Source organism: Pipistrellus hanaki (genome assembly GCF_964339955.1).
Source record: "Pipistrellus hanaki genome assembly, chromosome: 4".
NCBI classification, from domain to species: Eukaryota; Metazoa; Chordata; class Mammalia; order Chiroptera; family Vespertilionidae; genus Pipistrellus; species Pipistrellus hanaki.
The window spans coordinates 21,313,160-21,330,904 of NC_140506.1; the positions used below are offsets into that span (position 1 = coordinate 21,313,160).

General features: G+C 36.6%; 1 protein-coding gene across 2 annotated transcripts in view; it reads left to right on the plus strand.

Annotated features, from left to right (window-relative positions):
- The window catches only part of CDH6 (cadherin 6), a gene marked incomplete at its 5' end in the record, with an annotated part of 136,513 nt that overhangs the window by 100,387 nt on the left and 18,381 nt on the right, over positions 1-17,745 (plus strand). For both annotated transcript variants that reach the window (XM_084882594.1, XM_084882593.1), the window contains 5 exons: positions 3,786-4,080; positions 7,353-7,472; positions 9,458-9,625; positions 11,805-11,992; positions 13,826-14,079. In XM_084882594.1, coding sequence (XP_084738720.1) covers positions 3,786-4,080; positions 7,353-7,472; positions 9,458-9,625; positions 11,805-11,992; positions 13,826-14,079 — 1,025 coding nt within the window. The remainder of the gene's footprint in view (positions 1-3,785; positions 4,081-7,352; positions 7,473-9,457; positions 9,626-11,804; positions 11,993-13,825; positions 14,080-17,745) is intronic.

Consider the following 17,745-nt stretch of genomic DNA (forward strand, 5'->3'; position numbering starts at 1 on the left):
TGTCCCAGTCCCTAGTGTAATTACAATGGTCAGTGTACTGAATGTGCTTACAACTTCCTTGCTCTTTTCATCATATACAAGTGACATAGTTGTATTGAGGGTTCATTGGTTAGTAAAGACATTTTTTCAGAACTGAGGTAAACTTGTATTCCTCCTTCATATTGCTCAGATTGAACCATGTGCCTAATGTTTGGTAATAATTGCTGAGTTATCTGACAACATTAGGAACAAATATTCTTAATACATAGAGTTATCCTAAAATCAAGTGAGAAAGGGGATGGAGGACACTAAGATTTGCTTTGGTGACACTCTCCAGGGGGCCACATCCACAACCCAAATTTGTCAAGGTGGTGCACTTAAAAAATAATAATAATAAATCAACCACAAAACGAATAAGACCAAGAGCACCAAATGCCACTAAAACCAAATGCCACAGATATGTAGTAAAGTCCCGCCAGCGTCAGATGAGATGTGCCTTTCTGAGGGGAGCGGGTAATTTTTACTTGATGGTGAATCGTTAAAAGTGAACCAGATGATTTAGCTTAATGAAACAGCCACATTCAACTGAAATTAGTAAGAACATGCCTCTGGCAGCCTACAACCTTTTATTTGTTGTTGTTTAACTTCTGCCTTTACAGTGGCTGTGATGAATGACATCACAAAGGAAAAAATCCAATTAAAATCTAAGTGCTCAATAAACCCCTAATGTCTGCTTGTCACCACCCCTTTCACTAGCACCAATGTCTTATGTTTCCTTTTTTCCTCAAAAAGAGAGAAAAGAGCTGGGCCCCCGGGGAGTTCAAGGTGGGGAGGAGGGAGTGGGAAAAGAATTACACAAAAGCTTCTGAGGTTCCTGTTGCCTTGCACCCCATCAGACACACACCCTGCAGGTGGAGGAGATGAGGTTAAATTGTTTTATCATTATGCGCCTGAGTGAAGAGGTGCATTCTCCCACTGGGTTTCAAATATTGGTAAATCAGAATTGGGATCGGCAGAGCAATCCCTGTTCACCCTCTTACTTAGTGTCTCTGCTGCTCTTCCAAACCGTCTCGGGTGTTTGTTCTATAAGTCATCGGAATGGTCTCTCCTGACAGCTAAAAATAAGCTTCTGATTACTTTTACCTGAATAAATCTTGTGACCAGATGTGGTATTCACCTACTAAGTGTGCAACAATTACCATTGAGAGGGATGAGAGAACAGGCCAAGGGGAGTCTATAATCTAGTGGAATGCAGAATATAATAAATCACATGGGAAACTGGCAATTGCCACCTGGTAGGAGAATACTGGGTGTTGATAACAGATTTCACCTTAGAGACACTGTGTATTTGCAAAATTGGGTTTTCAAAGTCCTCACAACAAAGTTCTCAAAGTCAAAACCAGAGGGGGGAAAAAACATGCTTATGATGAACTGAGAGTTAAAAATAGTAAAAATTTCTTAAATTTGGAAGGAGCTTTGTCATTTATAAAACACATATGTGCTTTTATCACATTTACATAGTGTTTAATGTGGTATTTATATACAGGCTTTAATTAGATGCTCATGACAGCCTTGTCCTGTAGCTCTTATCATCCTCATGTTACTAATAAGGAACCTGGCACAGGGAGGTTAATTGACTGCTGGGATGCTATATTTGGGGAAGAAATAGAATGAGCAAGACCTATACTTAGGGCTGTGCCAGGACGCTAACCATGGCTGCCCTGGAGTCAGGACCCAATGGGCAGTGATGTTGGTTGCGTTCCTCATGAGCTAATGAAATAGCTTTTTAAGAGCTCACTTCAGTCATTAGAGTTTGATGGTGGAGACTTAAATGTTCCCCAGTGGCTCTTTCTGTGTAATCACGGTTTCAACGTTTTCTTAGCATATCACATTACACAAATCATGGAGTGCTCTTGTTTTACATTTCTTATTGCGTTTGTCTCACTTCTAAGCAATTTCCTCCCCGTGTGCATTTATCTTCCATTATTTCTGTCAAACTGCTTTCAAGGCCACTAATTGTATGAATAACATTCTCTTCCTCAAACCCTGCTATTAACCAGCATTAGCTGTGTGGCATTGGACACAATTTCCCATCTCTAAAAACTGGAAGGTTGCACCCAATACTCTATAAGGTCTCTTCTTGCACTTTAATTCTATACTTCTGGTGCTTTCATGGGAGCTGTGTGATTTGGGAAACACTATAAAAGGGAACTTCAGTTTTCTTAACTCTGCGATGATGGATTCATTTAGCTCATGTTTCCCTAACTGTGCTTCTTGGAAAACTGTTTTTGGGGAATATCACTATGGATCACACCCAAAAAGTCTTCTTTACATAAGAGAACTCGGGAAAGCTAGATTAAATAAAGTCAAATACAATTTTAAACTGTGGACATTCACAGTCTTTCATATGTTAATAGACAATGTACTACTCCAAGAAAGAGGCAGACTCTAAAATATTTGCCAAACTTATTGGACCACAGAACCTTTTTGAGTCAGCATTTTATATAAATTACATTCCATGTGATACACTTTTAGAAAGGTGGGATTACCTTATTCTTAGAATCCCTTTATTACCCTGAAATTCTATTTTTAGATTTGTCTATCTTTAGACACTACTGTGAGCATTCCATACAAAATGAATCAGGAGGGCAAAGAGCTGGTTTACCTGTTGCTATTGTTGCCATAATTGTTGTAACAGGACCCATACCCTGGTTAGATGACAATGAAATAAGGTAGAGATTAGCAGCCTTCCCACTGAAACTAACTTATCTGTATGCAGCTGATATTTATAACAGGCTTTGAAAATAGTTCTTAATAAAGAGCACTTTTGGGAATTCTGTAAATAAGGGTTAGATTAGAAGACCTATGAGATACTCTTGCTGAAGTGGGAAAAAGGGAAATAACAGGAAGTCAACTCTGGAAATAATCTTTGGAATTAGGTAACAAGGGCTACTTTCCAGTTACCACCATCCTCTTCCAATTCAGAGGTCTCCTCACATTCATTTAATTCAACCCTTTACCCTAACCCATTGCATTGACTTAACTATATCAGAGTCACTGCTTTATTACCTTCATGAGCAGGAACCCACTATTTCCTAAGGCAGATTATGCAATTTTAGGCGGCTCTGCTTTATAAGTGGTCCTTTCCCAGGTTAAACTAAAATCTAAGTGTTAAATATTCTTATTCCCAGTGATCTTGTAAATGATGTAGTCGGCAGTTTTCAAGGCAATGTCCATAGTGGTACTTAAGATGTTTTTCAAATGCTTCGAGTTGAATTTCATTCATTGATTTATAAATAAATACATAAATTTCGTGTAGAAAATTGATTATAGTCTCCATTATATTGGACTCAAAGAGATTTACTAGCTCCCCTAAATTCAATATAGAAGTAGAATGTATCTGGTCTCTCTGATTCAAAAACCAAAATCCTTTTCTTAATAATATATTGCTTCTTTAGCATGTCTGCATACATAAAAGTGAGGAGAGTATATTAATAGAATCTAAAAGCTGTAGTAAAAATAGTTTCATTCCAGCCAGTCTTGTGATTACTCTGGCTTTTGGTTTTCCCTTCTTCAAAATAAGGATTACTAAGTGTTCTCCAAGCTCTGTTTCAGTTCTGGAAATTTCTATGATTATAAGGAAACATGTTCATTAATGAATGGTATTTACTATGGGGGACTGAAGTAATAGTAGAAGAAAAGAACTGCATCCTTTAGAAAGGATTGAATGAAAGCATGAATCATAAAGACCAACAGTTCAGAATCACGTTTGATTTTTACTTTCTTTAATTTTTTTTCTACACTAGTTACATTCAGACCAGGATAAAGGAGATGGATCACTTAAATATATCCTTTCAGGAGATGGAGCAGGAGATCTCTTCATTATCAATGAAAACACAGGGGATATACAAGCCACCAGAAGGTTAGACAGGGAAGAAAAACCTACTTACATCCTTCGAGCTCAAGCTGTAAATAAAAAGACTGGGATTCCTGTGGAGCCTGAATCTGAATTTGTCATCAAGATCCATGATATCAACGACAATGAACCAATATTCACCGAGGAGGTCTACACAGCCACAGTTCCCGAAATGTCTGATGTGGGTGAGTGGGATGTGATTTCAACCAGGCAATGCTTCTCCTCCAGTTCATCAACTGAACAAAGAATCCTATGAGTGAAATTTACTGATTGAATAAATATAGCTGTTAAGTTCTAAAGTACCATATTTCAAACAGTCTACTTATGTTCCTTTTGTAAGTACCCCATGTTTCCTAATACTACTCTAGTCTCACTTTATTATCCTTTTTAAGAAAACTGCATTTCCTCTAAAGAAGAGGGTAGAGTGAGAGTAGGAAAAAGAAAGAGCTATCTCATCTACTTCTCCCACCCTAAATCCCTGCTCTATTTCCTGGGCTGGAAAACAACAGCCTTCTCTATTTCTAATGCACGTTCTGGCATTAAGGCTCCGAGTAAGAATCTCCCCAGTGGAAAACAAAAGCCTGGATTTACAGTCCAGACTAAAGAGTAATTACTGTTGCTTTAAGTGACTGTATATTTGGAGAAGAGATTCAAAGAATCCATAGAAATATGCAGAGGATATCTAAGGGAGATATACTTTACTAATTGGTGGAAATTAGTAAATGACATTAATATGGTAAATTAATATTTTGTGCACAATTCTACCAATTTTAAAGTTAATATGTGTGCATTTAATTTGCTTAGACTGGGAGAAGGTAGACAGAATTTCAACTAAGAAAAAAAATCCTACTGACATCATTCTTAGCCACATTAATATACTTCATGGGAGACAATGACAAATATTAAACTACTCATGTAAGAGTTATTTTAATTTTCACTCAGTATCAAATTCAAAAGAGCTAAATTACATAATAAAAATGTTTCTACAATTCTGAGTCATATATCACAGCTGTTTCAATCCAAAGTTCCAAGACTTTGAAAATATTTAAACCAAGGAAATGCTTGTAAAACATCTAAATTTTCTCATGAAGAAGTTGCTCGTCTCATTTACTAAAGCCACTTTGTTTTGTTTGAAAAAAAATCACAGATTATCACCAAGCAAATAGGAGGATTAGAATTCTTTTAAAAGATAGATTTGTTAGGAAGAATATTTTTCCATTTGGTGGTAAAAGACAGAAAGAATGAATAAAGAATAGTCTTGTCATCAATGCCACCCAGGACAACCATAACCAGATGTGCAAGTTGTCACTGAACAACTCTCAGGGGTACCATTGACTTTTTTGTACATAGAGATTAATTTTTAATTGATTTTATTGGGGTGACATTGGGTAATAAGATTATATAGGTTTCAGGAGTATAATTCTGTAATACATCTTCTGTATATTATATTATGTGCTCATGACCCAAGTCAAATCTTTTTCCATCACCATTTATCCCCCTTTTATCTTCCTCTGCCTCCCTCTGGTAATCACCATACTGTTATCTGTCTATAAAGTTTGTGAGATAATCCTTTCACCTTTTTCATTTAGACCCCTTCCCTTCTCTCTTCTGACAGCTGTCAGTCTGTTCTCTGTATCTATGAGTCTGTTTCTGTTTCATTTGAAGCCACTATAGAATTAAATATGCAATACAAATATTTGTGAATGGCTAAACAGAAACATATTTTGAGAAAGGGAGGTCTTTTTCTAATTTGCATACAGGCATGGGTATCTTTATAGTCATCGTTATCATAAATTAACATGTCATTATTCTGATATATAAAAGCATTTTAAAGAAATTACATAAAGAAACAACAACAGAATAGTAAAAATGAACTCTGGTATTAAACACACCTGAGTTTGAAGTTACCTCTACTAATTAACATAAGTGTGGTTTAGGTAAATAACTTGATTTCTTTCACCCTCCAGTTCCATATCTCTAACAAATAAATAATGGATGTCAACTTCTAAGGTGAAGACAGAGGAGAAAACAAGTGCACAGCCCCCAGTACAATAAATATCTGGCTACTCACAAGTGCTCAAAACGTCCAGACAGTCGTATTCTAAAAGCTATTAGATTTGTATTGATGTCAAATAAGAACATGTTTGTTGACTTCTGCTATTAGCTCTCACTCTAAAATCATGATGTTCTCATTCTCCCCAAGTCCCTCATTGAATTAAAAGGGCGTGTGTTCTATCTCATGCACCAACATGCTGCATCCAGAGCAGCCAACCTTAGCAGTGCAGCGTATTTGTTCTATACATGCATTGGTTAGATAGTACCCAAGCGATGTAAAAATTCTAGTATTCCCTAAATGTAGCTTCCCTGCCCTGTTCATAGACAGGAGAACCCTGGTGGCGTGCTTACTATTTATCTACCAGGAATTTCAAAAGTCAGCCACAAAATGATCTTAATCAGAGGATCTTTTTGTAAGTCACAGACCCCTTTGTTATCAGATAAAAAAAATTCATGGAACTTCAGTGAAATATACATGCAAGCATATACACAAACATTTGCATGGAATTTTATGGAAGTTAAGGATACCTCAAAGGTTATTAGGCGACTCTCATTCCCTAAAATAAGAGTGCTGATTTAAAACACCACAGTTTTCTTTGTACATTTAATTACAATCATTTTAGGCATTACAGATACCAGATGTGTATCCTCTGTTGTTTTAATTAATTCTTTATTTAACCCAAAACTACCTCACTTAAAGTTAAAGGCATTTCAGTCTCTTAGAATTACCAGGTAGATTTTCACTTAGGATGCTTTTATTTGCAGATAACAGAAAACTCAATTCAAACTACTTTAAACAACAGATGTATTTACTGGTCACATTACTTAAGCCCAGAAATGAAGTAGGCTTTAGACACGGTTTGACTGGAGTTCTATTTTCCCTAAATTCTCTGTTCTGTTCAGCTTTGTTCTCAGCCTGCCATCTCTAATGTCACTAAATAGCGACTGCATTTTCAGGCTTCTCTTCAGCACATCCTAGTCCAGTAGAAAGAGTACCAATGACAGAATTTCCAGCAAAATCATGACTGGACAAAGTAATCCCTATGGACAAAGTAATGCAAGATTCAGATTGACTAGGGCCTGGATAACTTAAAAGAAGTACCATAGCAAGAATCCAATCAAATCCCACCTTTGGAAATGGATTGAGATGAGGTCCAACCAAAGTCATGATCATTCCCATGTTTCCCTTTATCTGATCCTTACGGTATTTATAAATGGCAATCACTTTCCTTCAGAGTGAGGGATCCAAGCATTTTTAACGTAGCATATTATTGAAGTTCCCCGCTGTGTTGCCATGATAGATTCTGACAAAAGTAAGAGCATGCTTTCTCTTTATGTGTGCCTATCTGGGATCTGAAATGGGCCCTTTACTATCTTTTCAATTCATGTTCTGTCATTACAGGCACAGTTGTTGTCCAAGTCACTGCCACCGATGCTGATGATCCAACATATGGGAACAGTGCTAAAGTTGTCTATAGCATCCTGCAGGGGCAGCCCTATTTCTCAGTTGAATCGGAAACAGGTTAGAATTCCATTCTTATCTTCTTCTTTACAATCTGTAATTTTCCTTGTCATGCTCGGCTAAGCTAGCACATTTTTTAATAAAAACAATCCACGTGATTGAATTTTTTTAGATTTGTCTGCCAAATACCAGTGATACATTTATAAACATAACACCCAGATCATTTTAACCAAGAAATACGACAATGGATCTTTCACCCACTATATGGCATATTCTGAAGCAATTATACATTGCTTTATTTTTTTTTTTTTCTTCCGGTTTGGGAGGAAGCTAAAAGATCAAGCCCTTCTGATAGTTATGTGGTGGTTTACAAATATTCCAATTCTTCTTTTTCTAGGTATTTGGTAGGTCTGCATTTCTCTACTGAAGCTAGATGTAACCATATGATTTTGGGGGGCCAATAAAACGTGGCAGTGATGTGAGTTATTTCCAAGTGGAACTTTTGACCTGGTGTACCCTTCCACTTGCCACAGTCACCCCAGATGGGAGCCAATGCTAAGATGCTTCTCTAGCCCAGAAATCTGAGTATTATGATGAATAGAGTTACCTGCTGGCCTGCTCAAGGCATGAGAAAACAAACTTGGGTTGCATTAAGCCACTGAGATTTTGCTTTCTGTGTTGTTACCTCATTGTCTCCCCAATCCAGACTGAGATAGCCCTAATAAAAGTGTATTGCCTTAATGGAATACTTTTTTTCAACATTTCCTTTTTCTGCAATTTCTATAGAAAAATAACATTCTATCTTATAATGAATCTTTTTAGTGAACATCATTTATACTGTCTAGTAAATTCTACACTTATTTTTGTTGTCATAATAGGAGTGGAGTTTCTTTGAAACATTTTTCAAGCTTCCGTTATTCTTAGTAGAAATCAAAACCCTCCTAGGTTATTACATCCAGTTGGAAATCGGTGGGTTAAGAGGGGCAATAAACTTGGAAAGAAGCCCAAAGAGTAAGAAAATGTTGAGTTTAAAAACAACGAGGATGAAAAAATTAGAATTATTCAACTTAAAGAACACAAGGCTAAGCTATTTAGATAAAAATACTGTTGTTTGGAGAACAGAAATAACAGTTCCACTTTCAATGAAGCCAGGACTGTGGGAATGAAACTGACCTGTTTTCTGAGGTATTATTCTTGTTAAAAACAAGGAAGATCTTTTTTTTTTTTTTTTTTTTTTTTTTCAGTTTCATGGCTGTTTAGCACTGGAATGTGCTACCAGAGAGAGTTAAAAGCCTTCTCCAGTGATCTTTGAAAGAATGTTGTTAATTTAAGCATGAAACCTACCTAAAAAATTAGGCAAACTTTCACAAGTTCTTCCAACTTATTTTATAACTACTTAACAACAGAGATAAACTTCACCTAACGAGAATCTTGGTCACTGCTGGGGCCAGCAGAACTAATGTTCACATCAGCTTTAGGAAATCTTAAAATCTCTTGGATCACACAACATGATGATTATGAAAGAACTGATGCTGTGGGGTTTTTTAAACCATAGTTTCATGATTTAGAGAATCCTGAGAACATTCATTATGGTGGGTATATTTGCTGAGCAATTAGCCAATTCAGTAAAGTGAAACTCAAGAGACAGTTCATGTATATGGCTTTCTCTTACCAATTGCCTCCTAATGTACCTAAATATGATATATCAAGCAACTTCGGTGGTATACTCTGGGCCACACGCCAAGTTCACTTTGCTGTGTCATCTTCTTACAATTAATATTTATACCACTTACATTCTCCACGGTTGCACGATTCGACTTATTCTTCTCGTACTGTAGGTGTTTCTTTTAAATGCACCTCTCTCCCCTATGTGGTTTTCACTTCCTTTCGTATAAAGGCTAACTATAATCATTTTTATGTCAACAATGACATCTGCAAAGTGCTATGCATATTGTGGCTGAAAAATCTGTGTGTTTGCATAAATAAATGACTCCATAAAGTATTTTTAATATATTCCTTTCCACTTCTGAATTTCATATCCCTAGGTATCATCAAGACAGCTTTGTTCAACATGGATCGAGAGAACAAGGAGCAGTACCAAGTGGTGATTCAAGCCAAGGACATGGCCGGCCAGATGGGGGGATTATCTGGGACCACCACGGTGAACATCACACTGACAGACGTCAATGACAACCCTCCCCGGTTTCCTCAGAGTAGGAACATTTGAATGATGACTTTCTTCAGTGCACTTTTGTAAAACTCTAAATTGAAGAATGATAGTTATTTTTGATTGTCGCTATTAATTGTCAGAATTAACGAACTTAGTAAGAACTAACACTTTTATTAAGAATGAGTTGACAACGTTTACACTCAGGAGATGTGAACATTTAGGTTCCTGAATTGGAAACTATCCAAGCGATTTCTGATATAGCTGTCATTGCAAATGCAACATCATCGTTTTATTTTTCCTTATTAAAAAGACAACCACGGATATAAATTTGCTTGCTCAGAACATACGCATACAAGCATGCTGCTATTTGTTAGGAAAAAAATTTGACTTTATATTTTGTGAATTTAATCAGCCATGTAATCTCTTTTAAATCCTCACGAAGCCTCGTAAGGGGAAGATTTATCATTTTACTGTTTCTAAAAATACATCTGTGGAAATAACTGTGCACTTAATCCATTTGTGCTCAAAAATACTTTTCTACATAATGGTTAATTGAGATCCCGAAAGTCATCTCCAAAACCATTAACTCTCATGATTATATAGGGAGAAACGAGAAGAAAAAACAGCCTTCACAAATGCCCACTTTGTATCTAGCAGAGCATTATCCCCTTCCACCAAGAGCACCTCAGGGAGTACTAGTTATAATATAATTTTTCTCCCAGGAACAAAATTCCTTTCTGACTATGGTCTCCTCGGAAAATTACCTGAATCCTGTCTTCCAGGAAAAAAAAAAAAAAAAAAAAAAAAAAAACAGCTGCCCATTATTAAACAGAAAACCCACTTACTCGATCGTGGCATTTTAAAAAGCCCGTCAGCTAATATAGGCTTCTTATATAATGGAGATCCACATGGATCAATAGGAAATAATTCTATTTTCTTTGCTTTTGTCCACTAATTAATCATAATTAGCTAAATGCAAAAATAGTGTAGCTAAATGATTTCTGATTTAATGGGTAGGAGAAGCGTTTTAGGAACCCTATACTATCCTCCAGGGGCCTGAAGTAAAAATATCAGGATTACCAACAACTTACCCCCAACTACCCCTTTTCCATGAGGAAATGCCCTGGAGAAGGATAAAAGGACTGATGGGCACTTTGATGCCACAGTAACTTATGTCATCCTCCTCTCTCCTTGGATAGCCTGTGATCATTCGTGAATAATGTACAGAGGCAAGAGAGGGGAGAATAGAGAAAGGGGGAGGAGGCACCCCAAATGGAAGTTGAATACACCAGAGAAAACTGTTATCCTCTTACAAACAATGAGCCCATTATTTAGTGGATTAATATTATTCAAGGACAATATTCTAGTGGTGTCATAGTCCAATTTTTTCCCCCAAAACAATCTGCATGAATGGTTGGCAAAACGTATTGGATGAGAGAATACATTTGTTTTACTTTTTTGGCCCTTGGTTCATGCTGGCCTAGCAGATCTAGACTGAAATTCACATATTGTCTCCTTAAACCAATTTTGCAACATGAGAACATAAGCAAAGTGTCTTTCTATGAAATATGGGTTTTGAATTAGGGATATGAATTCAAGAATGGGGGAAATCTATGCATAGAAAAAAATAATATAAACAAAACTTAAACAAAAATTTAGTCAAAAGAAAAAAGAAGAGCTTTATTTCTCAGTGTATTTATCTGTATGCCTAACTGCGACTGGACCAGTTCTATGTTTAGTAAATGTCTGCTTAGGGTAAATTCTCCAAATTGCTATAATTTACTTTAACCTTCAGTTGTTATTAGCAATGACAGCAAGAACTCTTAAAAACAAAACAAACAAAAAACCCCTAGTAATTGGCTTAAAGCCACAGTTCAGGTTAAATTCTTTTCTACTCTTTGTGCTTGGTTACATTCACAGGAGGCTTGGCAAACTGCAGCCGCCCCTACCAGCTCAGTCTTCCTCACAATCACACCTACTTACAGAACGAGAAAAGTGTTCTCCGTTTGCAAAGAGACAGGGATGAAACAAAAGAAATATTCTTAACAATCATGAAAGTAAAGATGGAGAGGTATAGGGCACCATTCATTATTTTAAGAAAAGCACAAATCAGCCTGCATCCACGGTGATGTCTGAAAGAACTGTTGGAAAATGGGTTCATTTCTGTTCTGACAGAGTACCCTTAGCTTGTGTCTGACTTACATTTTTCTGGTGATTAATAGGTACATACCAGTTTACCACCCCTGAGTCTTCTCCACCGGGTACATCAATAGGCAGGATCAGAGCCACGGACGCCGATGTGGGAGAAAATGCTGCGATTCAGTACAGCATCACAGAGGGAGAGGGGCTGGACATGTTTGATGTCATCACTGACCAGGAGACCCAGGAAGGGATTATAACTGTCAAAAAGGTAATGCCATTGGGTAAATCCCCTGCCAATGAGTGAGTGCGTTTACATTTCTCTGCTGCCCAAGGAACTGGGGGCAATCACATCTCATATGAACATTCCTCTGGATTCTGCATCTACTGATTAGTTTTTCAAAACACCAAGTCTAACTACATTGAGATCTCTTTGGTTGGCTTTTAGGGGTCCTCAATAATCTTATGGATTCATTCATTCTTACTTTCAATAAAATGTATTAAGGGCCTTCTAAATAACTAGATGATATAAATGAATGATATACAAAAAAGTATCTAAAATAAATAATAGACACGAACCAATATATGAAAAAACAGTGGCAGACACTGTTCTAGATACTGAATGTTTAATGGTCCATTTAGCAGGATGGTCTCGCTCTCATGGAACTTCTAGTATAGGGAGAAAAGAGACAAGGAAGCAAATAAGTAAATAAAGCATGCATAACTATGATTCCTGATACATGCTTTGAAGAAAAGGAATACAAGCAATGGCAACAATGAATGTAATTAGATTGAGAAGAATTATAAAGACCACCAAAAAAATTAAGTAATACAAATTTCCTATGCACTCTTTAGCTATTCTCTGGAACACAATAATACATTTTTAATACTCTGAATTCCTGTGTGTCCCCTCTGTATTTATTCACCGTTTATCCCTGCATCATTTGCCTAGTACTACAGAGTACTATACGGAAGTGTGGCAAAAATTAAAGCCAATAACCTATTTGCTTTGAAGCTAAAAATAATATTAATTTTGGTTACTCATTTTACTGACTTCTCCTCCATCAGTGTCTTCCCTCTCCTTAAGCACACTGTTATACTTGCAGGCATAATGAACTATAGGGAAAGGTAAATAACAAGAAAATGTTTTCTTCTTAGGCTTCGGATTACAGGTCTTAATAACTGGAAACACAATAACGCATGTTTAAGTGACACTCAGACCAATGTTTTACACTCTAATATAATTAGGAAGCCCATTAGTGTCCATTAACCTTTTTAATTTTTCTGGTGCCTTATCAGATTCAAACTGAAATTTTGCCTAGCCGACTAAATCACATTCTCGAACGTCTTGATTAATTGTGTTTCTAGTGAGCCTTGTCATATTATTATCCAAAACCAAAAGTCAGCAATAAGCGTGCAGGTTCACTGTGTCTCCAGAAGCAGAGATGCTTTTCCTAAAGACCTCTGACAACACTGATCATTACTTTCTTTGGCAAGTAATTAGCCCTATGCCCTTATCGAGATAACACTTGGAATATGTTATCACCTCCTGCAACAAGAAAAAAAAAGAAAAGAAAAAAAAAAAAAAACGCCACCATTTTTAATCTATTTTATCTGAATGAGGAACAGGGAATCATGATACAAGCCTGTGGTTCTCAATTCTGGCTGCACATTACAATCACCAGGGCAGGTGTTTAATAGTATAAATTCCCATTCCACACACACCCCACCCCTCAGACATTGTGGTTAAATGTGTTTGGTTAAAGCCAGATGTGACAACCCCTGACCTAGAATACTCTACCACATATTCACTAACTTGCCCCTGGTATGGCTCCTTCTCGTCACATAGGGTTTATTTTAAAGGGTGACTCACATACTCCTGTTTCCAGGTTCCCTTTCCTGACCATTACACCACACACCCTGCTCCCACCTTCATTCGGGTTCTGAGCCCTGTGAGCTCCCATGGCTTTGTGTGGTGATGTCTCTAAGCAATAGGACCCTCTTCATTCATCAGTGATTTACACACAAAAAAATAGTTCATATCTTGGCTTTCTGTGTCTTGGCTGCTTTAAATATGCCCCTTTCCCTCTCCCTCCCACCCAAGCTGCTGGACTTTGAAAAGAAGAAAGTGTACACCCTCAAAGTGGAAGCCTCCAACCCTCATGTCGAACCCCGCTTTCTCTACCTGGGTCCATTCAAGGACTCGGCCACGGTGAGGATTGTGGTGGAAGATGTAGACGAGCCCCCCGTCTTCAGCAAACTAGCCTACATCTTGCAAATAAGAGAAGACGCTCAGATAAACACGGCAATAGGCTCGGTCACAGCCCAGGACCCAGATGCTGCCCGGAACCCTGTCAAGTAAGCACACTTCTGAGACACATCTCTTTCGTGAGGTTCAGTGGCTTTATATTAAAATATGTCTGCAAGCTGGAAAAGATGAATCCTTTTTATCCAAGCTGACAGTAGCATCTTCTTGAAAAACTATTCTAAACAGCACCTTTCATCTTCTTGCTCAACGTAAATATTATTTTATCAGCAGCATAACTTTAAAAACAAAATTGGGGGGGGGGGAGGTAGATATAAAACGAGCCATAAGGAGCTCCTCCATTAAAGTGGTATAAGGTAACACCCCCGAATGGTGTGGGGAGTTTTTTTAAGATCTTACATTCGTTACAGAGTAGTGTGGAGAAAGCATTGTGAAAGTGTTTTTCAAGTGTGGAAGGCCTATTGTGTAACACTCTGAGGCAGAATTCCGCTCCATTTGGATGCATAATTTTTTTCTTCTGCAGAAGTTGGTAAGAATGAGAACCATTTCATGATCTATGTCTGTGAAATCCTGGGGAAATGAATAGAGCTGAATCCAATTTATACTGTGTAAGCTCTATTTTTCCCTGTCCTTCCTTTACACCTTAGTTGTAAACCATGTTTTAGGAAAAGCCTCATTGTTCTTTGAGACATGGATGCTTCAGGATTCTAGACTCTTAGCACAAAAGTGTGGAAGTAAACCCACCTCCAGCTTTTACCCAGTAGCTTAGTTGACCACATCAGAAAAGTGCTAAACCAGAATATCACTGTGTGAATGATTCCCCATAAAGAAAGCAAGCAGACTGAGAAGCTAGAGGAAGTCTTGCCAGGGAGTCCATAATCGATCCTAATCAGGGCACCTGCCAGGCATGGTGGATGCATCAGGGAAACAACAGAGAGTGATACCAAGCCCCGGCTTCATGGAGCTTACATTCTAATTGGGGCAGACAGAAATAAGCAACCATTAAATACTGTCATATGTCAGGTAAAAATAAATTGTGAGCAATAAAATAAGATGGTATGGAGACAACAGGTATATGGGAAACTATCTTAGAGAGTGTGATCAGGCTTGGCCTTGGTAGGAAATAATTTGAGTAAATATTTGAATGAAATGAAGGGATGAACCATGCTGATATCTGGGGGAAGAACATTCCAAGAAGAGAGAAAAGCAAGGGTAAGGTCTGAATGCTGGGCCCGCAGAAGGAATAGCAAGGAGGCCTATGAAGAGTGAAGAGTGTGAGTGAGGCCAGAGTGATAGGAATGAGGCCACAGGAGGTTTGATGGGTGGTGAAGGCCTACGGGGCTTGTAGGCCTAGTAAAGGCTGTATTATATTCTAATTGAGGTAAAAGGCCATTGGAGAGCTTTGAGTAGAAGTGTTACCTAACCCAAAAGTACTTTTCTAAAGGATCACACTGGCTGTGCAGGAAAAATATTATTGCAGATAAGAGTTTGAGACTCTAAGGCAGTCATTTTCTAACTTTATTGCCTTTGAGACTTTTGTTCACATGAAACCTGTGGCAAGTCCCATATCTAAAACACAAAAATGCCTGGATTACTTTCAGAGAACAATTTTAAATCATGTTGTTTCATCATTCTACTGGAATATCTAGACTCCTTGAATTAGACTATAGTCAATTCAAAGGAGCCGCATGAGAGCTCCATGGACCAAGCGCTCCTCCACTTACATTAGTGTTATTAATAAGGAAAATGAGTGATGCTTTAACTTTATAACACAAATAATTTTAAGTACTTTCACAACTATTCTCTCACTTGGAGTTTGTTCTAACTGTGTGAGGTAAAAAAAAACTTTAGAAGTCAATGTCAAGACCAACTTAAAAATGCTAATACTGAGGTTGACAAATACGAGCATCGTTTACCTCCTTGATTGGTCAAGTTGTTTTTAATTGGAAGAAATAATGTCTTTTGGAAATTTAGGCTGAATTTTTATGTCTATTTTTCTTTTTATATTATTTTACCCACTGCATTATATTATGTTTTGTGAAATAAGGAGTTTGTCAAACTAGGTTGGCTGACAGCTAATTTTGAAGTTTCCTTCTGCCAGCCCTCCCTTGCTAGATATGGATTTGATGTATAAATATAGATTTAAGGATAGAAATACACATAAACATATTGGTATATAAGTACATATGCCATTGATTTCTTTTGTAGCATAAACTTATTCTTATATTAGGAAAGTACATCCATATATATTGAACTGCTAGGTGCTAGACAATATGTTAAGTCTACAACTAATGCTAAAGAATCCTCCCCCAAACATTGATATATCATTATGCAGGCACAAATCTTTAACTCTTCAATAACATAAAATAATTTTCATCCAATAACCATCAAAAATGACCTTTGATTTCCATGAAAGAGCCTTATAAAATGTCACTATGAATCCATACTGTGAAAAAGTCACATGCATGCACACTTCCTTCCTAACCCTCAAATCTTCCTGACTTGAGGATGCATTAGAAGATGAATTATTAAATCACAGAATACAATAAAGTTTTAGAAAGAAGAAAAAAAAGAGCTATCTAGCAGAATGATCTGCTACCACCATGGTGGGATTGATTACCTTGTTCCTTACCAATTATGATTAGAATTAATGGGACTAGACAGTAAATAGCCTGGATATAAACTGGAAGTACTTTGGAAAGAAAAACAACAAATAAATAAGGCTTTGTGTGCAATCATCTTTCCTAAACATTCTAAATATTTTAGGTTTTCTATTAATCTTTAAATCTCCCAATTAAAGAAAAAATATATACATTTTGGTATTTACTTTTAAAGAAATAAGTTATTTTTTCTTTAAAACATAAAGCTGTCTTTGACTAGAAGTTCCTTGTAACCTCTATGTCAAGGCTTGATGGGAAAATATGATTGCTTATAAAATTTAAAACTATAGCAAGATAAAAAGAGGCAAAAAACAAGAAAAGATTACTGCTGTAACAGCTTATAAAGGCAATAGGCAACACATCTTAAGCTTGATATATTTCACGAGGAAAAACATATATTTGTAGATAATTATTAAATTTCTTACAAAGTCTATGAATATTGATATTTTCTTTTTATTGGTTTATTATTAATTACTTTTAATTAAATATGTAAATATTTATTCTCAGATTAAAAATTAAGGTGATCAAGCAAGTTCAATGTTATTGCCTAAATTCTTAATAAATATTGATTCATGACAAAATCAAAAAATAAGACCTAATACATCTGTTTTAATCCTTTTGATAATAAAACATTAGGTTTCTATTAATTGAAAATTCTAACTCAACTTGGTCAATAGAGATCCATTGTGATCTTTATTAATTTTTTTTAAGTATATTTTTATTAATTTCAGAAGGAAAAAAAGAGAGAAACATCAATGATAAGAGAGAATCATTGGATTGGCTGCTTCCTGCATGCCACACACTGGGATCTAACCTGAAAGGAAATTGAACCTGTGATTTCCTGATTCATAGGTCAGATGCTCAACCACAGAGCCACACTGGCTGAGCCATTCATTCTCTTTAAAACCAGGCTTGCATAGCCTGCAATAATTGGATGTATGTTTTATTTTGACTCACGCTAAATGAAAAAAATAGATTTTATTAAGCTAAAATATCTTGTTTATTATAATTCACTAGTTATATTTTAAATCAAAATAATTTACTGAAAGAGAATATGGACATTGTTCACATTAGTAACAAGGGTTTATTTTTCTTAGA